This window comes from Gopherus evgoodei, chromosome 10 (genome assembly GCF_007399415.2).
Source record: "Gopherus evgoodei ecotype Sinaloan lineage chromosome 10, rGopEvg1_v1.p, whole genome shotgun sequence".
Classification (NCBI taxonomy): Eukaryota; Metazoa; Chordata; order Testudines; family Testudinidae; genus Gopherus; species Gopherus evgoodei.
In genome coordinates this window covers 27,495,445-27,520,824 of record NC_044331.1, presented here as the reverse complement: position 1 = coordinate 27,520,824, position 25,380 = coordinate 27,495,445, and the positions used below count along the sequence as shown (strand labels likewise).

Below are 25,380 nucleotides of genomic sequence, written 5' to 3'. Positions count from 1 at the left end.
TTTCAGAGTAAATTGGAGTAACCCCACTGAATTCAATGGGATTAATCAGAATTCTGATCAGGATGACAGAAGAATTGGGCCCATTGCTCCCAGAACTGCAATATTAAAACAGTCTCTTTGGCTGCAAACAGCAATATGTAATATCTACAATTCAAATATGTTGGGAGCTGCTCTGACTACTGTTAATATTTCATTCCTTTAAAACTAGACTTGATTTCCTTTTGTACTGAATTACTGACAGCATATGTGTTGCTATACAAAATAGTGAAGATAGTTGTCATTGCTCTTTAATATTCTCTGTGTATTTTGTGTACACAGCAGGCAATTTGGCAAATCAGTGAGCTTCTGAAAACCATGTCAGGACTGGAAGAATATCCCCAGAAATAAGGGTCCAGAGCCAGGGAGGGAGGGCGGGTAAATAAGACTTCTGAGCACGGGCCTGTAGAAGGAAATGGATGAAGAAAGGAGGAGGATAGAGAAATTGGAAAGATTTGCATTTAATCTGAACAGTTCCATGCATCTCCAATTAGCAGACAAAAATACATGAAAATGTATGATGAATGATGACTCTGCTTGGTCCCGTTCTCATTATACATACATCTGAGGTGGAACCAATGCCATTTATAAATAATTTAATTAAAATAACCGTGTTTTATTTTTGTAGCATACAGAACCGTAAACACTAATTTCATAAGGCTGAGGATCATGAAATGCAATCTTAATTACTAGAAACTAGAATAATCAGCTGAATGGAGGCATTTCCAGGGAGTTAATTGTCTTGCTTGCATTTACATCTCCTGGGGTGGAACTAACATACTAAGAAAGTTAGCACAGTTATTACAGTGTATACTTCAGTGTTTTGGAAGAGACCTTAAAAGTCAAAGAAGACCTTGCTGTTTTGTGTGACTATCAAATAATTTGACGCACCTTCCATGACAGTAGAGGTTAGCCTGTGTTCTTGACTAAAATATCCTCTAATCCCAATGTAAAGCAGTTGTCTGCCAATCTCCTTCCCAGAGGTGGCTGAATTCTCAGTAGCTGATGCTCTAGGTACAGTTTTATCCAGTAGTTTTGTAAAGTGCTTTGGGATCCTTTGGGATGGAAGAAGCTATACATATGTTAAATGACACCATCATTGTTGCTATTATTTCAAAGAAGACTTTTTTAAATTCTATTTTATCATACAAATTCCTCTCTTCTTTTTAAATGCACTTTGCTTGGGCCTAATTGGGCTGCCATCAAAGTCAATAGCAAAACCCTATTGTCCTCAATGATTTCAGGGTAAATGTCTTTGATAGTAAACCAATAATATAATGTTCCTAAAGATAAACATTGAATCCTACCTATATTTTAATCTAATGTTCAGTGTTGTCTTAGATTCATAATGTTTTATCATTTCTTGGTTATTACAACCTTTGTTCTACCACAGGATTTAAAAAAAAGTCTGTGTATGTGTAATGGCATGTGCTGCCTCCATGTTGCCAGAGTCTGCTCTTACATCTCCTGCTCTCACAATGGTGTATCTCCACTGACTTCCGTGGTGTTCCTCCAGATGCACATACACGTAAGGAAATGAAGACTCTGGCCCACATCTGTGATTCTACATTCATGTGCCCAGAAATGGAGTCATCCTCCTGTTCTTTTTCCCTCTCTCCTCCAGGGTCAGTTTTTCTACAAAGGAAAATTGCATTAATACAAGGTCTGGATATTTCAAACTGTGTCCTACTCTGTAAAACTGACCTATCAGAGGCTCAGACTTGAGGCATCAGAAAGCCGAGGGTTTGTACCCTAAATATAAAATAAATGGAACATTTTAAAACTATATCTACAGTACCTGCCAGCACCTTTGTTACTGTGGAATAAGGTGAGATGACATTGAATCTGTTCTGGAAGTGACACTCCTTTCAGTACATCCATCTCTCTGTTTCTTTTCGTTACCAGAATACTCGTTCTGTGGGTCATCATATAGACTGAAAAAAAAATGAATATAAATTGGTGCCTGAGTCGTCTTTTTATCCTTTCATTGTGACCACATACATAAACATACATAATGCATATTTCTAGTGTACACCGAGGCCAAACTCATCCCTGTTTTTTAATTCCATTGTCTGTATGTTCTGAGATTTCCGTCTTTGAAATATGGGAAATACTGTGGTTTTCAAATTAGACAAGTGATTCATCAACTCCTAGCTAGTCTTAAAATGTTCATGTTTTAAAATCAAAATGAAACTGCACACTACCTCTGAAGGGCTAATGCCAATAAAGCAGCACAGGATTACTAAAATAACCTTAATAAAGTGACATCTAGTGGCTATGCAGAAACTTATCATTGAAACTATAAGACAAAGTTGTCTGGGAGGAAGAGAATCCATACAACTGATGTTAATGCAGTTTGTGACATGAACCTAGATATTCAGGGGAATAATCATAACAGACATAATAAGGGAATTGTTCTTCCTCACAGTCTGACTGTTTCTGACTCAGGTTTTTAATACACGACTGATAAATCTTCTACAATAAACTCTCCTCCAAAATACGTAACAGCATGGAATTACTGCTGCAATAAAACTACTGCTTCTTCAGTTGTTCCCATTTGATTTTCAAAAGTCACATAAACCATGATATCAACAACTGCTTTCCCAGGTTTGGTATCTGAGCATGCAGGTAGCCAGTTGTAACTTTTAAGTGTCTAGTATTTGTGCATGCAATCACTGGAAACAAGCTTCTGGCAATAAAACTTATTACATACTTTTAAAAAAAATCTGATTCAGGTTTGGATACAGTGGTGGAATGATCAGCTACTTTGACTCCTAATTGTTAGTACTAAAATATACTAATGTTTTGAAGAAAGGACTCTGGCTGGCTATTGCAGAGTTTGATGTCAAAGTTGTTAGTTTGGGTCAGTAAAAGTGCAGCAAGGAAATTGCCCCCCCCCCCTTATTTTTTTTTTGAAGAAAAAAAATCTCCAACTTTTTCACCACCACCTGTTAACCTGGTGATTCTGAGCCCATCTCATGGGAAGCAGTGTATCCTTGAGGTTAGAACTCAAGACCGGGAGTCCAGATCTGGCGTGAAATCCTAGCCCTGTCAAAGTCAACTGAATCAGGATTTCACCTCTAGATTTTAATTCCAGCTTTGACACTGACTTAACTGTGTGATTTTATATGAATCAACTAACCTCTGTTTCTCCATCTGTAAAATAGGAATAATATGATAATGCTTTTAATTCTCAGTATAACTTTCCAGGAGTGCTGCAAGGTTTTATGTAACTAGTGTTTACAAAATGCTTTGCCATTCTCATGTAAGGTGCTAGAGAAGGGTTAAAGTAGTAGGGTCATTCAGTAACTGATGCATGACCCACCCGCTCTTTGAATTTTAAAAACTTATGTGTTGCTGAAACTAGAATGTTGTTTTTGTTTTTAAAGGGGGTGTGTGATAAAAGCAGAGTTTAATGTCATCTTTCTCTCAGAAGTGGAGCTTTTGACAGGGAATTGGAGAGCAGCATTATAATCTCACCATTGTCCTTTCTGCATAACAATACTAACATGCGTGTTTTACTGCTTAAAAGGTGAGTGACTGCCTCATACTTGTGTCTAAAACAACAAACCAAAGAGACATCTCTTCTCCTTATTCATCTTGAGTCTCAGGATTCTTTCATTAAATACACATGCCACTGATGTTGTCAATGACCTATACAACTTGTGCCAAATTCTGCTCTCATGTGCAACCCTTACACCTCATTGACTGCCAGGGATTAGAAGTGAGGGCATAGTCTCGTTGCTCAGAAGTACTGAGAATGACCCAGGTTTCAAAATATTTGTAATGTTTATGCTGAGTTTATAGCTTCTTTGCAGTATTTTATTCATCACATGCATATCCATTTGCCTTGGTCTCTTAAATAACAGTTGCTTAATGTAACAAAGACAAATTTGCCAAGCATATCGAAGTGTTGTGTGTTTAAAACAGAACATGGATTTTAGAGAGAAGTTTGATATTTTAGGTCTCTTAAATCTGACCAACAAAAGCACTGCCGTAACTTACTATGTTTCTTGTTCAGATGCCAAAGAACCATGGTCATATCTGGCAACTTTGGGAGAAGATTGCTATGAAAGAGCAAAAGTTTTTTTTTAAATTATAATAAGCACAGTATTTCTAGCAAAACTGACATGATCCAGAACAGATTCTAAATTCATTTGGCTTCTCTGTTGAGACTCTAGATTTACACCATTTGTAAGTGAGGAGAGAATCAACTCCCAAGCTTCTGGATTTATTAGTAGGTTTTTTATTCTAATTATATAAAATAGAATTAGGTTGTGGAAGAGAAATGGAATAGAGCTGCTGGTTTCCAACCCTAATAGGTGGAAGCATATTACGAGAATTTCAGAATTGAATGAAGAAGTTCTGATTATTTAGAATACATGAGTGCTTAAAAAAAATCAATCTGTACTGAATAGTTGAATTCAAACTTTAATCTGAAGATGAAGTTGTTTGTGTTAAATCTGAAGTGGCTTGTGCAGCTGTGAATCAATAGGGTTTTAGAGAGACAACCCTGGGAGTCAGGAAACTTAGAAAAATAACAGGAAGCCCACACTTCACAGAACGTGGGGCGGGTGAGCACTGGAAGGGCAGGCAGCGGCCAACTTTCTAATCACACAAAAGCAAACACTCTTGCCCCATGCCTTCTCTGAGGCCCCGCCCCACTGACTCCATCCCTCCCCTCCCCGCCCCGTCGCTCGCTGTTCCCCACCCTCGCTTACTTGCTCATTTTCACCGGGCTGGGGAGGGTCCCTTTTCCACCGCATGTTCTAGTTGAAAAATGGACACCTGGTAACCCTAGGCAGGGTGCTGGATGGGCCAGCCCTGGAGCGCAAGGCCAGACCCCATATGCCCTCACCCCAGCCTGGGGCCCACGGGGGCGGGAAGAGCCCCTTGCAGCACAACCAGAAAGCAGGAAGGGGGCTGGGGACAGAGCATGAGTGGGACCACGCAAGGGTGTTTGGGGAAACACAACCTCTCACTACCCACTGTTCATCATTCCAAGCCTTACTTTCCAGCCAGAACTTTGCCTAAAAAATGTCTTGGCTTCCTCTCAAGCCCACCATAGAAAAGCTTAACTGGCTGTCTTCTCCCTTTTCTGGTCCCTTCTGCCTACTTTCTGTCTGCTTCTGATGTGCACACAGTTCCATGTAATTAATCCTCAGCCCTTGTATTTGCATTCAGTCTAGTCTAGTCTTTGGATAGTCAGTCCCCAGCTGAATGTTTCCTATTGCTCTGGTTATCACTAAACAAAGGGAGAAGGTGGGTGAGATAATATCTCTTATTGGACCAACTTTTGACTAGACGAGAGCTGTTGAGGGGATCCTCTGGCACATGGATGTGAGATCAGAAAGGGATAAGTTTTGGATATCACCAGGGATCTTTTCCCCTCTGACTCAGGGCTCTGGACAAAGCTGAAGACTGCATGTGTTCCAGAGTGCTCATTCTGTTTTCCACCAGTGCTACCTCTATCACAACACAGATGGGACAGCTGCTGCTCACCTTCTCTTTCTAGCTGAATGCCAAGTGCTACAGCACACACTATGCTTGTTAGCAACTAGCAGGAGGGAGAAAGAGAGTCCAGCAAATCAGCAATGATTTTTAAAGTTAGCTTTTGTTTTCATGTTTTATCATGATTCTCCCTGCCCTAAACTTACAGCTGCTGTTGTGTTTGAAAAGCTATCTCTGCATGAAACAGGACACTGATGACTGGTTTGATACTTAACAGCACCCTCAGTTTCCCTAAAACCCTTTCTCTGGAGAGATCAGATGTTTCCTGTTTCAGAAAAAAAAAAAGAAAGGGAAAAGTCAAAACAGTTAGATATTTCATTGTGAGGAAAATTCAAACATGAGCTGTAATCTTCCTTGATAAATACCCCAGGAGTGTATGCTGTCCTTGCCCTGCTATTACACTATCTTTTCTTTGTTCATTTTAATGTTTCCTACATCACTGCAATGTATGTTCTCTGGGGTATTTAAAGCATTATATTTACTTGTATATAATTCAGCCCTTCTCGCTCCTCTGTCAGCTGTCATTTTTTTTGTTTTGTCTCATCAAATATCTCAACAAATTTTTTTCACCTAAAACAACTTTTCATTGTTGCTTTTTTTGTGGGTAATTTACCAAAGCTAATATTTCCTTTAAAAATAACTTGCAAATGCTTCACTCCAGTGGCAGAATGTCAGCTAAACAGTGACATGCCTCTTGCTTGTGCAAAAAGCTTGAAAATAATTTGCTCTCATTATACTGGGTTCCATCATATAATGGGAAAAGGGAAAAATCTAAACAATTTAAGTTTCATTGGGAGGCAAATCCAAATATGAGGCATAATCTTTGATAAATACCATAGTGGCAATAACTAGATGTTTATATTGAAAACTTTTAATTTTAAAATGAGGCTGGGTTGCTTGAGGTTGCAGGACACTATAGCCAATGGTAAAAAGAACAGGAGTACTTGTGGCACCTTAGAGACTTACAATTTATTTGAGCATAAGCTTTCGTGGGCTAAAACTCAAATAAATTTGTTAGTTTCTAAGGTGCCACAAGGACTCTTCGTTCTTTCTGCTGATACAGACTACACGGCTACCCCTCTGAAACCTATAGCCAATGGAGGCTCAGATGTATATTTGCAAACATGCTTTCATTCAAGGTCATTTTTTGCCTGTTCCTTTACGCTCTGAACCACTGATCAGACCCTGTGCTGTAGAATGGGATGTTCCAAACAAAAACACACCCACCATGAGTACCCCTCCCCCCTCTTTTAACTGCTCTTTGAACTCTTTATCTCATCTTTGCAGCAAGCACAGTTACACACTTTCCCTGAAATACAGGGCATGCACTGGCCACTCAAATCAACAGCAATGCCTCCCTCAGGAGGGGCTCTGTGATCTTTGCTGCTATTACTCTGACCTACAGAATTTGAGAAAATCATTGCCAGTTTAAAAAAAAAAAAAGAGAGAGGCCAACCTCCTGGCTGAGACGATCAATGTTCTACATCAGAAACTACCTTTGCTAATTAATTTACCGTCTGTGAGATTCCCTGACTAGCTGTTAAGAAATGCATTTGTTACATAATAGATTGCATTTTAAGAATAGCAGAATGCACTTCAATGAGTAGAATTCTGAATACTTGATTTAAACCTTCTGCCTTTTTATTTTTTTTTTAATAATGTCTCTAAGCCACCACTCCTGTAAACCACTCCTAAGCCCACCACTCCTTTTCAACTGACGGATACTGTGTCGGAGGAAGGGTTGCATTTAGGAAGGGTCAGCTGAAGACTCAATTCTCTAGCTGCTAGGTATGTGGAACTCCTACTGGAGTGAATGGGAACTTGTCATAAGGTGCAGGCTCTGAGAAAACAGCTTACATGATTTCCTAATGCTGACAAAAAAGTCTCTATCTTCTGTGTGCATTACTAAGCAAACAGTGCAAACAAAAAGTACCTTTGACTTTCCAAACAGAGTCAGAGCTTGTTTATAATAAGAGATGGCCTGATCTGAGTCATCTAGGCAGAAACTAGTAGCACCCAATCCTTCACAGACTTGTTGCTGGCCATATAAATCACCTGTAAGAGATCATATCATTGCTATTCAAAGTTTTTGTTATTCTATCTATACAAATTCAACTTTAAAAGACAGAATGGACAAGTCAGCGTGTAAAGGGTTGAAATTTGTTGTATGTAGGGTATTCCTGAGCTAAATGGATGATGGTTTGATCCTATAATTTCCAATAAATAGTGTGGAGATGGGGTAGGGTTATTGTTTGGTTGCTTTATTTTGCTTTGACAATCAGGACATTGGAACTTCTATTTCAGGAAAGATAAGATATTTCAGGAACAATTGCTATTGATTTGAAGCAACATGGAATGCAATGATTTCAGGCTCACCTATCTTAACTAAAATATTTTTTCTCCCTCTAATAATTTTAGCAGTAGCTAAACTACTGCTAATTTAGGGCCTAATCCAATGCACGTTGCCAGACATTAAATGAATAACTGCATACATGATAAATTCTGTGTTTTCAGATGTAATGAGAAGTCTGAGTTTAATGAAGAAATTAAAATTTGGGTGGCAGTTCCAATATACAATTGCATTCTGTGTTTCTAACTTGAGGGAAAACATTTCTTGCTGCAACATGGCAGACTTATTCATATTAAAATATAGTTTGTTGATTTTAAATATTTTTTGTTTTTACATTCATAACTCAAATGCTTAGTTGATCTCAGCTACAAAATAACTATTAAAAAACGAATTCAGCAAGAAATTATGGCTCCATGTAGGCAAAACAGTGAAGACATATACTTAAGTCCATCCAAAGCACTTAAGCATGAGTTTAAATATAATGTGCTTAAGTATTTTGCTTAATCAGGGCCTAGAACAGTCTTCAATGAAGACAAGAAGAAAGACTCATTGGCTTCAGTGAGCTTCAGATCAGGTCCCTGTTAGGTTCATACGCCACCATATGGATACTTAGTATAGTAGGTAGATGTGCAAATGACCAGACAACTCCATAATGACTACACAGCACTAAATGTTAGAGAACAGGTTATTCCAGAGGAAATGGGCACTAGCTTGTCCCTTTTCAGGATTTCTGAAGATGCAGTATGGCTGTGTGGTGGTTTGTATTGAATTACACCCACTATTCACACCATATTCCCTTTGAGTGTTCATCTTACTAAAATGTGAAAGACTTGAGGAGGGGAGGGGCCCAGCAGCAGGTGCTAAATTAAGTGGAGGGCACTGATGACCTCTTAAATTCTGAAAGCCACATGTTGGAAGTCAACACTGCAGACCTGATAGTATTACATTGCCCCCAAAGTTCGGGTTAACTGATAAACCTGTATCTGAAATTTCCTTGCCTTTATCTACTCATCATTAAATTAGGTGCCAAGGTAACACAGGGATCTCAAATTGGTCTCAGTACAGTGGGAGATATTATTTACTGTGCCACAGCTAGTTTAAGTACTCACACACGTCATGGTGATTGGAACAGAATGAGAGACTTAATGTTAAATTATTTTACTTTTAGTGACTTAATGTATATATTAATTGTAATTTAACAGAAATTATTTTAATTCAAGTGTATTGATGTTGGAAGAGATTATTTCTTTCTGGTGCTCATTTAATACCAAAGAGAAGAACATTCTTTTCCTATTGTAATGGCTCACTTGGCGAGGGGGAGCAGAGGGAGAGCACAAAATAAGAAAATCTTCTATTGTATTGTAAACAATTGTGCTGACCTTGATAAGCAAGAAACTCATGAAGCACTTCCATCTAAGTAGAAAAATCTTCCATTGATATTGGTAACTTTAAAAGCTCTCTTCCAGACCTGATCTTATGCCAGTGAAACAATTGTTGGCTCTTTTCAATGAAGTAACTCCACCAGAGAGGTCCTTTGGGGCCATCTGCCTGTCCCAAGTCAGGATAAAGGAGGAGGGTTGGGCGTGGGACTAGCAACTCCACCTCGTAAAAAAATCAACCTGCTACAGAAACGCCGACAACAGAGACTTTTACCCTGGAAAATGAACGGTCTTCAACTCGAAGATGGATGACGCTGGGTGGTAAAAGCCGTGAGGAAGCCACTAAGCTTCTTGCAACCAGGAGAATTACCATAGGCACATGGAACGTGAGGACCATGTACGAGTCAGGAAAGACGGCGCAGGTTGCAGCAGAGATGAGGAGCAACAACCTGACCCTATTAGGCATTAGCGAGACAAGATGGACGCAAGCGGGACAGAGACGACTGTTGACAGGAGAGCTGTTGCTGTATTCAGGACATGAAGAGAGCGACGCACCCCACACACAGGGAGTAGGCTTCATGTTGTCCAAGCAGGCACAGAGAGCACTGATTGGTTGGGAGGCACATGGTCCCAGGATCATCACAGCATCCTTCAGAACTAAAATGAAGAGGATTAAGATGAATGTTGTTCAGTGCTATGCTCCAACTAATGACAGCGAAGAGGAGAACAAAGATTATTTTTACAACAGACTCCAGAAAATATTAGAGATTCTCCCAGACAAAGACATCATCATCCTTATGAGAGACTTTAATGCCAAAATTGGACCTGACAACACAGGATACGAACAAGTCATGGGGACCCATGCTCTGGGAGAGATGAGTGAGAATGGAGAGAGATTTGTGGATCTGTGTGCACTTAACAACCTGGTCATAGGAGGTAGCATCTTTCCTCACAAGCGGATCCACAAGAGTACCTGGGTATCACCAGCAGGCATGACAGAAAATCAGATCGATCAGGTCTGCATTAGCAAGAAGTTCAGAAGATCCTTGCAGGAAGTTAGAGTTAGAAGAGGAGCAGACGCGGCGTCCGACCATCACTTAGTGGTGGCCAGATTGAAGCTGAAGCTGAAAAAGAACTGGATAGACGTGTCAGACAGAAGAGTGAAGTACAACGTCAGCCTTCTGAAGGACCATAAGACCAAGGAAGATTTTGGACTGACGCTAAAGAATAAGTTTTCAGTATTACAGGATCGGTCTGAGGAAGAGGAAGACAGTGTAGTAAACAGATGACAGAAAGTGAGAGACACACTTAGGTCAGTATGCCAGGAAGTGCTTGGAATTAAGAAACACCAGCAGAAAGAGTGGATCACAGCAGAGACCTTGATCAAGATAGAAGACAGAAAGAAGAAGAAGACAGCAGTCAATAACAGCAGGACTAGATCAGCAAAGGCCAAAGCTCAAAAAGAGTATGCTGAAGCCCATAGAGCAGTGAAGAGGAATATCAGGAAGGACAAGAGAGAGTTAAAGACAAGCAGGGAAAGTCTATAACAGGAATAGAACAACAGATGAACAGATGGGCGGAGCACTTTGAGGAACTACAGAACAGACCAGCACCACCAAATCCACCAGATATCAACCCAGCCAACGAGGACCTCCCAATTAATTGTGATAAACCAACCAGAGATGAGATCAAAAAAGCCATCACCACGATGAAGAATAGGAAGGCGGCTGGACCTGATGACATCCCAGCAGAGGCCCTGAAAGTAGACCTGGATGCTTCAGTGGAAATGCTGTACCCCTCTTTGAGAAGATATGGGAAGAAGAAGTGATTTCTGGTAGACTGGAACGAGGGTATCTCATCAAAATCCCCAAGAAAGGAGATCTTAGCAACTGTGCCAATTATAGAGGAATCACACTCCTGTCAGTGCCAGGGAAGGTCTTCAACGAGTCCTCTTAGAGAGAATGAAGGATGCCGTCGATCCAGCTATGAGATAAACAGGCAGGTTTCCGACAGAATAGATCATGTACGGACCAGTAGCAACGCTTCGCATCATAGTCGAGCAGTGTATGAGTGGAACTCCTCGTTGTACATCAACTTTGTTGATATGAGGAAAAGCGTTCGATAGCGTGGATCGAGAGACCCTCTGGAAGCTCCTTCGGCACTACGGCATCCCAGCAAGGTGGTCAACCTGATCAAGAACTCATATGATGGTATACACTGTAGAGTGATCCATGGAGGGCAGCTTACTAAAGCTTCCAGGTGCAAACTGGAGTCAGGCAAGGATGCTTGTTGTCACCCTTCTCTTTCTCCTCGTCATCGATTGGATATGAAGACAATCCACTTACGAGCATAGGAATGGAATCCAGTGGACGTTGTGGACCCATCTTGATGACCTGGACTTTGCTGATGACCTTGCACTGCTTTCGCACAGTAAACAGCAGATGCAAGAGAAGACCAACGTAGTGGCAGCCACGTCATCATAGGTTGGCCTCAACATTCACAAGGACAAGACCAAGATCCTTAGGATTAACTCCATCAGCAATGACCCAGTCACACTGAATGGAAGCCCCCTGGAAGAAGTGCAGTCCTTCACCTACCTAGGTAGCATCATCGACCAGCAGGGTGGCACAGACGCAGACATCAAAGTAAGGATTGGTAAGGCAAGAGCAGCCTTCTTACAGCTCAAGAACATCTGGAGCTCCAGAGAGCTGTCTTTGGCAATAAAAATTTGACTGTTCAACTCCAATGTGAAATCAGTCCTACTGTATGGAGCTGAAACCTGGAGGACAACCAAAACAACCATCAGGAAGATCCAGACCTTCATTAATAGCTGCCTCAGAAGGATTCTCCAGATCCGCTGGCCAGACACCATCAGTAACATCCACCTCTTGGAGAGGACCTGTCAACTCCCAGCAGAGGAAGAAATCAGAAGGAGAAGGTGGGGTTGGATAGGACATACACTACGTAAGCAGCCAACTAACATCACCAGACAGGCACTGCGGTGGAATCCCCAAGGCAAGCGGAAAAGAGGCCATCCAAGAAACACCTGGCAACACGACCTTCAGGCTGATAGCAAAAAAATGGGCTATACCTGGAACCAGCTAGAGCGAATGGCCCAGGATAGAGGACTCTGGAGATCTGTGGTTGGCAGCCCATACCCCGATTGGGGTGACGGGCATGAGTGAGTGAGTTCAATGAAGTCACTGTACAATGGACTTCTTCTAGTTTAGACATTTGTAAGTGTCAGACATTTTTATGTGTATAGACTTTTTGGATACCAAACAATATCAATACAAAGTTATGGGACACTCCTCTGTACTGAGAGCTGGTTAATTATGGGTTTCTCCAAGTATGATATGAAGTGGATTCAGCCTGCTGCAAATTAATACTACTGATTATTAAGAGCAGAAAATAGGAGTTATTACAAATCTGAATTATAGTGGCTGGAGGCAGCTCTCTTACCAAATCCACAAATGCATTAATTGCCTCTTGATAGTAATACTCTGCCATGTCATAGTTTTTCAGCTGGCTGTAAGCATATGCTAAATTGCAGAGACTTTGTCCTTGGGCGTTTCTCTCTCTCAGTGCACCTAAAGCAAAGATTAATGTAAGTGATTCATGAGTTATAGTTACATAAACAGATTTTGACATCCTCCCTATTCTGCATGACAATTGGGTCCATGAATGTAGTGTTTAAAATTATCTATGCAATTAATTGTATAAGTATCGCTATTTTACTTGTATTACATTTTAACTTACAGACCTATAAGACATGATGTGCTCTGATGCAAAGCAATAAACCTATATCATTATGGTGGAGATTGAAAGAAATAATTTGTTTGCAGTTACTATAGAATCATTGCAAGTATCTGGGGAAAATTCCTTTGTTATAACTTGTCTTGGTGTCTATTTTAATACGAATTTGTTCAGGGATGGCTCTAGACCGGGGCAGGCAAACTTTTTGGTCTGAGGGCCGCATCTGGTTTCCAAAATTGTATGGAGGGCCGGTTAGAGGAGGCTGTGCCTCCCCAAATGGTCAGCCATGGCCCGTCCCCCCAACCCCATCTGACCCGCCCCTGCTTCTTGCCCCCTGACACCCCCCCGGGACTCCTGCCCCATCCAACCCCCCCGTTCACTGTCCCCTGACAGCCTCTGGACCCTCCGTCACCCCATCCAACCCCCCCTCCTTCCTGATGGCCCCCCAGAATCCCTGCCCCATCCAACCACCCCTTCTCCCTATCCCCTGGCCGCCCCTGGAAGCCCTGCCCCTGACTGCTCCCTATGGCCCCATCCAACCCCCTCTCTCCTTCCTGACTGCCCCCCCGGGACCTCTGCCCCCATTCAACCCCCTTGTTCCCCATCCTCTACCACCCTGACCCCTATCCACACCCCGCCCCCTGACCACCACCCTGAACTCCCCTGCGCTGTATCCAACCTCCCCCTACCCCGCTCCCTGCCCCCTTACCGCACTGCCTGGAGCACTGGTGGCGGCTGGTGGCACGACAGCCGCGCCGCCCAGAGCAGCAGGACAGGCAGCTGCACCACCCAGCTGGAGCCAGCCACACCGCCGCACAGCACAGAGCACTGGGTCAGGCTGCGACTCTGCAGCTGTGCTGCCCCAGGAGCTCGCAGCCCCACCACTCAGAGCATGCGGGATGAGCTGAGGCTGTGTGGGAGGGGGCGAGCCTCCCAGGGCAGGAGCTCAGGGGTTGGGCAGGAGGGTCCCACGGGCTGTAGTTTGCCCACCTCTGCTCTAGACATAGGCTAAGTAGTTAGCTTGAATTCTAGGCCTAAACATGTGACCCTTTAAACCAGGTTTGGTATAAGCAATATCTTTCAGCCAGCTAGCAGAGAGGGACAAGACTTTGAAAGACACTGATTAGCCAAATGTATTTAATTAGCCAGGGAATGAAAGAGTGCATCAATGGTAGGAGAAAGCTTACCAAAGCCTGGTGCAAACCACCTTTAAAACACAACAAGTCAAGGACAGAAGTTGATAGAGACAAGGTAGGTGAGATAATATCTTTCATTGGACCAGCTTCTGTTTTGTGTAGAAGTTTACAATCTTTCAAGCTACACAGACCTCTCTTTGCATATTACCCTCACCTACTTTGTGTCTCTCATATTCTTGACAAGCACTGCTGCAAACACGGACAGAAATTGTAAAGATCACATAGAAGGATTTCTGAGCAATATTATTTTTACTGTAAAAACTGGAACAATGAAAAGAATTGTAGTGTGGGCTTATGTCTGCACAGCCTGAAAGAAGAGCAGAGAAAATATCAAAGTGGAATAAAGTACAAAGAGAGCAAACAGTACTAAAAATGTGCTTGAACTGAGTGCACAGTATATGTGCTACCCACACTCCTCCTTCCACCACTTCTTCAGATGGTACTAGTGAGAGAGGTTTCGCTCATTTCCATCCCTGCCTAAAAATGTCATTTACCTTAGTGTGTAGGCTCTGAAAACTTCTGTACCTGTTGCAGTATTAGCTGTAGCAATGTTGGTCCCAGGGTATTAGAGGACACAAAGTGGGTGAGGGTAACATCTTTTATTGGACCAGCTTCTCTCAGTGAAAGAGACAATCTTTGGAGCTACACAGAGCTCTTCTTTAAGAGGAGAGCTTGTCTCTTTTGCCAACAGAAGTTGGTCCAATATAGGGTAACTAGATGTCCAGATAAAATTGGGACTGTCCTGATTTTTAGGTGTTTGTCCCACATCCCGATCAATGTTTGGCCAGGATGCAATTTGTCCCAATATTTCGCACTCCTGTTTTTGTTTTGTTTTTGTTCCATCGGCAGGACTCTGCTTTTTTTTTCCCCCTCTGCTGGCGGACCTTCCGGGACTTCGTGCTTAGTTTTTGCTCCGTTGGCAGGACTTCACCCCCCCTACCCCAATGTGCCCTGATATTTTCTTCATCCCATCTGTCACCCTAGTCCAATAAAAGATATTACCTTGCCACATTGTAAGAGTTAGTAATGCTGTGGGACAGACACAGTCTTGTTCTTTTGTGGCAGTTATGTGACCTGGATGCATAGAAAATGTGACAAAAGACCAGGTGTTGTGTTGGTGCAGGGGAGACAAAGAAGATTTATTAATTTTTAAATTTAGAATCTGTCTTGTTTTAAGAATCACTGATGTAAGGCTGCAGCTACCTTAGTTACTGATACTTTAATAAACAGTGTGTCTAGAAACAAGTCTTGCCTAAGTACTATGTAATGTATTTGTTTACCCTGTAAGGTTTTTTTTAATTATTCCTGGGATGTTTGCAGAATACATGATCTTTGTTCCTTTGGAAATTTGCTGAGTTTTCCTCACCTAAAGTCATTTTCTTTGCTTTGTTTTACAATAAATATTGTTCGTTAAACAGGGAGGAACTGTGAGGTCACAGTCAGAGGCTTGTGATTTCAGGATAGGGAAAGCTGGCAGGATCAGATGACCTTCTAAAGAACAAAAACCCTGTTGTCGTACAAATATCCAACTAATGAAAACCAGGAGAAGGAAAAGCATAAAATTAGATGCTGTGGAGGCAGAATTGTTCTAATAGGGATCTTTTTCATGAGGCATCAATGGTCTTTATAGCTGCTTTATGACTAACCTAAATCCATTATAAGCATACTGTACCTTTTTGAATGTACAGCATGCTGATAACCCATGCATAATGCATGACTAGCCTGACTAGAAATACAAGCATTCAAAAGGATGCCACAAAAATATCAAAAAGACAGCAAAGAAGGAAAAAAGACAATGTCTGGTTCAAACCTTACTATCCTTACCTATGACAAAATCCTGCGATCTTTGAGTATCCGAAGCTCACTGACTGAAATATACATATTTCCTCATAGTGACAGTATAGTCCAGTGGATGGAGCACCTGGCTAGGTATCAAGATACCTGGATTCTGTTCTGGCTCTTGATGCTCAGTATGAAAACTTTAGCAACTCACCTTACTTCTGTGCCTCAGTTTCCCCATCTACAGATGCTTACTCACCACTGTGGAGCATTTTGAGATCTATAGATAAACATCGATAGGTATGCTAATTAAATTGAAGGATTGGGCCTTCAATTTGTAGTCCGACAGAACTTCTATTCACTTTGATGGGACTTTTGCCTGAACAAGGACTGCGGGATTTGGACCTGTGAACTTTTATTAGGTTCACCCAAGGAAAATAGAGCTAACAACCAGATTTCCTTAACAATTAACGAGTACTTTATACTACTTAATCTGATTAAGGACAACTGAAATACTGGTTATGTTGAGTGGTTAACAGCCTCTGCACCAATCCCAGGGGCATTTTCCTTCTAGACATTGTTTGCCATAGTGAGTGATCTTGCTGCATTAAGGCAACACACTTGAATTCTATCTTTTTTTTTAAAAAGTCTGTTTAGTGTTTAATGAAAACACTATGGAAGATCTGTACTTTTTCATTGTTAGTTATTTATGTAAGTGCTTGTGCATTGTTCGCTGCCTCTCAATCAAGTTAATTAAAAACATAGGCCCGTATTCACTCTGCTGGGATTGTACTCAAAGCCGCTGTGGGTGTAGGCATGAGGTCCAAGTATTTCAAGCTGTGAGGCTTAACCTTAAATCTTTATTAGCATATTCACTCATTCCCCAAATTTTCTTCCTTAAAACATTTCATAGGCTAGAAGATGGCACAAAATAGTTTTGCTGATTCTGTCCCAAATTCTGTAGCCAATTCAGCAAAATACTTAAGCATGTGTTTACATCCCATTGACATAAAGTTAAGTATGTGCTTGAATGCTTTGCTGAACGGGGGCCTGCAATGGGGTCTACAACCCCCCTAATTCTCAGAGATAGAAGTGGGAGAAGAATCTCTCTTGTCTACAGGCAAGCAGCTTGACCACACCCCCATGTGCTGCCACAGCGGCCAGTCAAGGAGGCAGGCACCCACAGCTGCAGCCAATGGAGGCAACAAGGCCTGCTATAAAAGAGAGAATGCAGAGAAGGAAGGGGAGGTAGAAAGTAGTTTACAAACACAGTCAAGAGACTGAAGCAGACTGCTCAATTCAGTTAGAGGGGAGGGTCCAAGAACTGCCTTGACCAGGGCCAAACTAAGAAGGTCTAGTCAGGAGTGGCAGGGACTTGCTCAGAAGACTACACCAGGAGCTGGTGCCAGGGCCTTGCTGGATTTTTTGACAGGTTTGTAAAGTCAAGATGACCATCTGATCCTTCAGGCTTGGAGGAGAAGTGAACCTCTCCACCCTGCTGAATGAATCACAGGTTTGACACCTCACCGTACAGATGTTCTGCCTTGCTGTGATATCTCAATGAATTTTCATACTGACATAAGCATTGTAGATTGCGCCCAGGTTTTGTAGTAATACAGCTCTCTTCCGTATAGAAAAGTTTACCTCATTGCAGATTTGCATGGCTTTCATAAAGTATTTCCCAGCTTGGTAGGAGCACATCATTTCAGCATAGTGCAATCCAATGTGGTTGTAGAGTTTGCCTAAAAGGTAGCACAGCAACATTAACATTAGATAGCTGGGGTTAGGCAAAAAGAGAGGGTTTAGTACAATTTAGGACTAATAACTTAGCTATACTTTTCCAACCATAATATTTTTAATTGGCTGAATATATGATTAGCTGCTTTCAGATGGTGATGTTTACAAGGCTATTTTAGGTAAATGATCTCCAGATCAATGTACAAGATGCTGTAGCACAGGCTCAGCCTGCTCACATAATGCGTAATATGTTGTACAATTGGCTGACTCCTTCCTGTTGCATCTGGAAGTGTGAATGCAAAACTATCGCAACTGTGACCCAAAGTCAATGCTTATGTACACAGGGCTCCTTTTAAATAATGGTGGCAAGTAAAAAGAGCAAGTAATAAATTAGCCATTTGTAGGAATTACAGTGATACTTTGCTGTTGTTGGTTTTCACTGATGGAGATACCTGTACCACACTTGGAGAGAGGGATTGTAATTTTGTGATATGGGTTTTGAAATAGATGTGCAACTGAAATCCTCTCACTCTCTATGGACCATGATACTCGCTATTTATTAGCTAAGGCACAAGACTAAATAAAATGATTAAAATTTGGCCTCAGTTTAGACGCACGAATCAGGAACTGGAAACAGCAGCAACAGGCTAAAGCTTGCTTGCATGCCAGGTAAAGGCTTTGTGACACTGTTCACTACATGCAAACACCTTTGAGAAGAGAAAGCAGAGAGATTTCTGTCTGGTGTTTAGACACCTTTGAAGGTTCCGATGCCTTGTATATAGTACTTGGCTTGATGCACATTTTTGTCTCTTTATCTTTATTGAAACAAAATTGGTAGCTAAAGTTACTGACTCACCTAACAAATCCTGGTTAGTGATTCCAGAACACAGCTGTGCACTGCACATTCAGCTAAAGTCTCGAGCGCGTCTGCCTTTGAGAACTTTTGACTCTGCATCACCTACCTGGCTGCCTCCCTCATGGCCATGGCAGCATCTTCAGTTTTCTCTGCCTTGTGGTAGGAGAGGCTGGCAAGCCTGAAGGAACATGCAGCCGAGGGAAGGTCTCCCACATTCACTGAACAATAGCCAAGTTTGATCAGAGCATCTGAGATGCTTTGTGTTTCACTAGGTATGTATTCACTAATAGCTCTCTGGTAAAACTTCACCACTTTAGAGTACTCCTTCATTTCATCATAAGCAGCTGCAATGTTAAAGTAGAAATCACCATCTTTCTCCACAGGTCCCTTTGATTTACACTTCAGCAGGCACTTCAGTCCTTTCTTCGGTTTGCCCATAGCAATATAGGCAGCCCTTAGATTGAAGAGACACTTCTTCTGACTTTGCGTCTCAGGAACCCCATCAGCCAGAATGTATGCTTTCTTGAACATGCTCAGAGCCTGGGCTGTTTCATTGTTTTTTAAAGCTGTAGTCCCAGCTTTAGACAGCTTTTGTATTTCATCATGGATGGATGGATGGTGGCTAATGGGCTGCACTTCAGAGGAGCTGGAGACCAGAGGAGAGGCCATTTCTTTGTATTGAATGCAAACTGTGAAAGGAAGTAAATATTTATACTAATATTTCAAAACTGAATTGAAATTGACTGGATTTATGCTTTCTAAGATGTGTGATTGTTTTGCATTCATTAAGAATTGAAAAATATGTTCTTTATGTCTTTAGAAAATTGATTCCCATATGGGCATGCTGGGTATTTCTAAGGGATTTTGTGGGAGGTCAGCCAGGGTTTACAGCAGGGGAAACTGAACTGGGGCTCTCTGCAACATAATTCACTGAGGACAAATATATTCCATCCTCAGCTCCATGAGGGTTAACATTTTGTAAAGAAAACATAAATTGCTCTCAAAATAAGTGCTATGTGCCAAGTTTTTTAGCTGCACAGAATTTTTACTCCTAAATTTATAAACATCTGAAAACAGGGGATTGTAATGGAAATGCAGCCAAACCCTTAAAATAGCATACAAATCCAAACACTACTACTATCAGAAAACCCTGCTAACAGGCAAAGCTGTATGTGCTGTTCACAGTATGGAATCTAGCATTGGCTACAGTCCTACAATATTGCCTGGTTCATCCTGCCTACAAGACAGGGAGCAAATGTAATTCTAATTCAAGAAATAACTGAAATACTTTAGATTGCTATTACAAATAACTTGTAGATCAGCTGGATGATTTATTTTAAAGGGCTGAAAACTCAGTTTGAAGGGGAAGAACCACAGAGAATGGGCAGGCTTCTATGGAAGGGCTCGAGTAAAGGTCTGCAGATGACTTTAAGGGGACTCCAAGGAAACAGCCCTGACTCCCAGGCTGTGTCCCAGCGTCACCGAGGGTATGTCTACACAGCAATATTAGACCCTAGTAGGTGACTTGGGCTAATGAACTGTTTAATTGTGATGTAAACATTCAGGCTTTGGTTGGTGCAAGGTGGGAGGGTCTCAGAGCTTTAGCTGCAACTGGAGCCTGAGGGTATGTCCAGACTACCCACCATATCTGCGGGTAGCGATCGATTTTTCAGGGATCTATATATTGCGTCTCATCTAGATGCAATATATCGATCCTTGAACGCGCTCCCGTCGACTCCAGAACTCCACCGGAGAGAGCGGCGATAGCGGAGTCGACACGGGGAGCCGCGGACATTGATCCCGCACCGTGAGGTAAATCGATCTAAGATACTTTGACTTCAGCTATGCTGTTCACGTAGTTGATGTTGCGTATCTTAGATCGATACCACCCCCCACCAGTGTAGACCAGCCCTGAGTCAACTGGCAGGAGCCAGCTGCTTGTGTCTATTGCAGTGTAGACATGCCTAGAGAAATGAAAGAATAGCCCAGAGGGGCTGACTGTGTGAGAGGGACTTAGAGCGATGAATTCCAAGCTGCTTCCTATCTTAGAATGGAGAGACTTAGAGCCCAGAAGGAGGGGAGACCAAGCAAGCAGAAAAGAACCTTTTCTGTTTTTGAGACTTTTTGTTTGGACACTTGTTTCCCTAGAAGGGGATTGAATGCAGTGAACCAGCAGAAAGCTCAATCACATGTGTGCCTCTCCCCTCTCTCATCCCCAGAGACAGGAAACTGGGGCAGGAATACCTGCAGTGCACACTTGGCCACCAGGGAGTGCTGCAGGACAGGCAAGATGCATGATGAGCCCTAAAAATTATAATCTAATGTATAGGTTTTGGCATATATTCAACATACTTTGGTGTGATTCAAATTGGAGAGGATTTTGGAGTACGTTTTCAGACTTGTGTGTCCTTCAGACCATGGAATAGTTCTTTTTTAAATGACCTTTATTAAAAGTGAGAAGTAAAGTGCTTATGATCTGATTCTGAGTTTCAAAGAAATTCTGGAACAAAAATATGTAGACTACATACAGTTTCAGCTATCCTGGGAGCTCATTAGTTTCTCAGATGTTTGGCATAAACATACATTTTATTTCAAGTAATTTTGTAATGAACTTGATGATCTAGTTTCCTGTATCAAGTGTGCAATTTTACATAGGTAAAAATTACTTTGCAAACAGGAATCTGATTAAAAATCATTATTAAAAATAATAAAAGTGACCACCAATTTTTGATCCCATATGACCAGAGGTAATCTTGTGGCAGCATAAGACAATATACTAAGCCAATACATTTTATATAGCTTAGTAAAAGCAGCAAAGAATCCTGTGGCACCTTATAGACTAACAGACGTTTTGGAGCATGAGCTTTCGTGTCATGCATCTGAGGAAGTGGGTATTCACCCACGAAAGCTCATGCTCCAAAACGTCTGTTAGTCTATAAGGTGCCACAGGATTCTTTGCTGCTTTTACAGATCCAGACTAACACGGCTACCCCTCTGATATGTAGCTTTAGAGTTATTCCATCACTTCTTTCCTATCCCTTCTAATATTATAACATTCTCTAGGCAATACTTTGTTCTTGGTAGTGTCTGTGCTGCAGTTTAACCCAGGGCTCTCTACTAGGGCTTGATTTTTTTCAACCCTTGACCTTCACTCATGTGCATGTGAACCTGCACATCAATATTGCAGATACAAACACCTTCAAGCACAGCTGGTTGAAAAATGGAAAAACAATTTCACAAAAATAAATCAAAATTCATTTGTTTCATAGGGTTTGAAATGGGATAATTTCTTTTCAAAAATTTGATTTTTTTTTTAAATTCCAATTTTCAAAATTTGTTGTCCCTTTTCTCCCCCTCGCAGTGATTGTAATAAACTGAATAGTGGCAAGATTTTTCCCCCTGATTTTTTTCCTACTCTAAATTTTCAAAACCACTTCAGCTTTAGAAAAGTTAGAGTTGGCAGACTTATAGCATTTCATTTTTCCTTTTGCCACTTCTTAATGTTTGGAAAGTTGGGGAGATTTTGAAAAAAATTAGAGTGGAAAAGGAAGCATTTTCAACCCCCCCCCCTTTAATTTGGAGATTTCAGAAAACAGAAACAAATAGCCTTTTTACAAGCAGAATGAAAATGAAAATTTTGGTTTGTTCTGAAGTTTCCTGTTGAAAATCCAAAGTCACTGAAATACTTTCTCCCTCAATTTTATTTTTATGCAAACCTATTTATTTTTTTTCAGCTGAAAAACTTCAGCCACTGTGCTCTTTAAAAAGACTTACAGACGGACACAAATTTTGGAATTTTCAGTAGATGTTTGCATCTGAAAATGTTAACAAGTTTATTTGTGCACTGTTTTAAAGGTGGGTGCACACATGCGAATATTTGATAGAGGCCCAGATGAAAATCTACCCCTCAGAGAGAGAAATGCTAGTCACCAGAACAAATCTTAAGTAAAAGAGCTTCGTGTTTAGCTACTACATGGTTGCTGAGTTGATGGAACTCTCTCCTAACCTGGAGGAAGGGTACAGAGAACCTTGGCAATTTGGCCATTGCCACTACCACACCCCACTGGGACCCTAGTTTTTCCTTGTATCCCTAGGTGGAGTTACAGTTGAAAGACCCAGAAGCCACATTCCTGCCACTTAGCTGTCTCACAACTCACTCTCTCTCCATCCCTCTGTAGAGTGCTTGCCACTGCAGTACTTAGGGTACGTCTACACTACAGGATAAATTTGAATTAGCTAAAACCGATTTTATAAAACAGATATTATAAAGTCGATTGTGCGCATCCACACTAGGCACATTAATTTGGTAGTGTGCGTCCGTGGTCTGAGGCTAGCATCGATTTCTGGAGCGGTGCATTGTGGGTAGCTACTGTAAAAGAATGAGGCCAATAACGTCGATTTGCATCCACACTAACCCTAAATCGATATAGTAATATCGATTTTAGCATTACTCTTCTCGTTTTGTAGGAGTACAGAAATCGATTTAAAGAGCCCTTTAAATCGATATAAAGAGCAGTGTAGTGTGGACAGGTGCAGCGTTAAATCGATTTAACGCTTTTAAAATCGGTTTAACAGCGTAGTGTGGACCAGGCCTTAGAAGTCATTTTGTAGAGCCTCTCTGCTTTAGGTCCTGTGTGCTGGGGCAGCACAGCATTTCTACTGAATTTTTGGCCTTCCACCACCATGCTGTAGGCACAGGACTTAACCCTTAGAGAAATATGAGGTGTTAATAAATGAGTAAATTGTTATGGCCAAGTCCCTTCTGGCATAAGACACTCCAATAATCTATTTCATAACAAGCACTTCCTTACTTTAAAGATTTTATTAAGGTTCCCAATAGGACAATAAGGGTCAATCAGCCTAACTACAAGCTCTCTAGAATGGCTCAAGAATATTCCACTTGTATTACCATTTAAGTTTATTTTATCGAATTTTGGCTCCTGCCCCACCAATTCCATTGTCTAACAGCCAACATGGTAATGGAAGATCCCTTCTTTCCCCCAGCCCTTTCGGTCAGAGTTGAGGCACGCTGGGACCGTGTGGAGAAGCTCATTATTTATTTGTATCACAGAAGTGCCTTGGGGCCTTAACAGGGGCCAGAGAGCTATTGTGTACAATTGTAAAACAAAAAAATGGTCCCTGCCTCTCAGAGTTTACAATCTAATTTCATCCTCCTGCTCTGTGGATAGAGGACTTTACTGTCCAGAACTAAATCCTGGCACCTTCCACATATATTAAATTCATAGCATTTAGAAAGGACAATGTTACCCTTTATATCTGAATTTCTGCTGACTACTTAAGCTGCCCTCTGTTGGAGAATGAACAAGCTGCAGGGATCTATAAATAATTTGCTTGTAAATTAAATTTTAACAAGCAGTTACCACTTGAAAAATGTACAAATTAAGATGTCAAAATAGGCAAACTTTTTTTTTTTTGACACAAAACTAAGTATGGACATGGCCTTTGTATTTCAAGGTGAAGAATTGTGCTGAATAGTTTGGAAAATAAATCTGACCTTGCCATAGTCTGCACATTTACAAAGCACATTTCCCACTCAGAATTAAAATATTGTATTTCTGTAGCATTTAATCACCTATTTCTGACTGCAAGTAATATAAGAAGTAATGGTGAAGAACAGCAACATTCCTTACAAGTTAAATTTAAAAATAGTAATAAAAAAAGCTTTGTAAGAAAATCCTGGGGACAGCATGGAATTGATAATAACTTACCAATGCAATCGGTCATATAATTGTTTGAAAAAATTCCAGAGATTCTTACATTACTAAAGAAAGCCAGACGGATTGAAGAGCTGCCTTTTCCCCAAGCTTTGAAATGTTTGTCAGAGCCCTTAGCAACTTAACCTTTCCTAGGAGTGTTAAACCAAACCCACACTCAACAGAGGAATCAGGTGACTGGGGTATCTGCTCACAGTCATTTCCTGCTGTTTCACTGCTGCAGTGGAGATTGTTATATTTGCTGTAAAGAGAGTGAAATTACATCTATCTAGATTCTTATAAGACCCCCATTACTGTACTACTTGAGCACCTCACAAACTTTAATGTATTTACCCTCACCACACCGCTGGTGAGGTTTAGAAATATTGTCATCCAGATGAGGAACAGACACTTGCTCTGGATCACGCAATGAATCCATGACAGAGCACAGAATTGAATCCCAGTCTCCCAAGTCCCTGGCTTGCATTCAAACCACTGGCCCATCCTTTCAGATGCCTATCCTAAAGACTCAAGGTCCAATCCAGTCGTCGTTATGGCAAAATATTCCCTTTGAGGCAAATGAACTTACTGAAACTGATGTGTGAGTTTTGCCTGCAGAAAGATTGCAGGATCAGGCCCTCAAGGGTACTGCTAACTACTGAAGTGCTGCAGTTCACTGGAGGCTGCAGTACATAATGCAGGGATCTCAAACTCCTGGCCTACAGGCCATCTGCGGCCCATGAGCCTCCCCAATGTGGCCTGTAGGGCTCCAGCAGTTTTGGGGCCGCATCTCTCCCTTGGCACCCCATCTGCCGCCCCAGGCACTCCCCCCTCGGGGACCTGGCAGCGCAGTGGAGCTGAGTGGCGTCTACCTGCTCACCTCAGTGGCTGCCGGCCTCGCCCTGCAGCCCAGGGGCAGGGCAGGGCTGTGCCTCCGCTTACTGCCCCTGCCCCAAGCACCCCTGCAGCCAATGGGATGCTGTGGGGGCAGTGCCTGGGGGCAGAAGCACATGGAGGCCCCCTGGCCCACCCTGACTTGGAGCCCCAGGTAAGTGCTGCACCTCTG

At 41.7% G+C, this 25,380-nt stretch overlaps 1 protein-coding gene across 1 annotated transcript; it reads right to left on the bottom strand.

Annotated features, from left to right (window-relative positions):
- Positions 1–571: 571 nt before the first annotated feature.
- On the bottom strand, positions 572–24,414 carry LOC115658839. The gene is made up of 8 exons (XM_030578309.1): positions 24,330–24,414; positions 17,652–17,749; positions 12,738–12,866; positions 7,481–7,602; positions 5,694–5,812; positions 4,042–4,103; positions 1,835–1,970; positions 572–1,671 (listed from the first exon to the last, which is right to left on the bottom strand). The coding sequence occupies exons 3-8, from the start codon at positions 12,784–12,786 to the stop codon at positions 1,407–1,409; spliced, it is 753 nt and encodes a 250-aa protein (XP_030434169.1). The 5' UTR covers positions 12,787–12,866; positions 17,652–17,749; positions 24,330–24,414; the 3' UTR covers positions 572–1,406.
- Between the last annotated feature and the right edge of the window lie 966 nt (positions 24,415–25,380).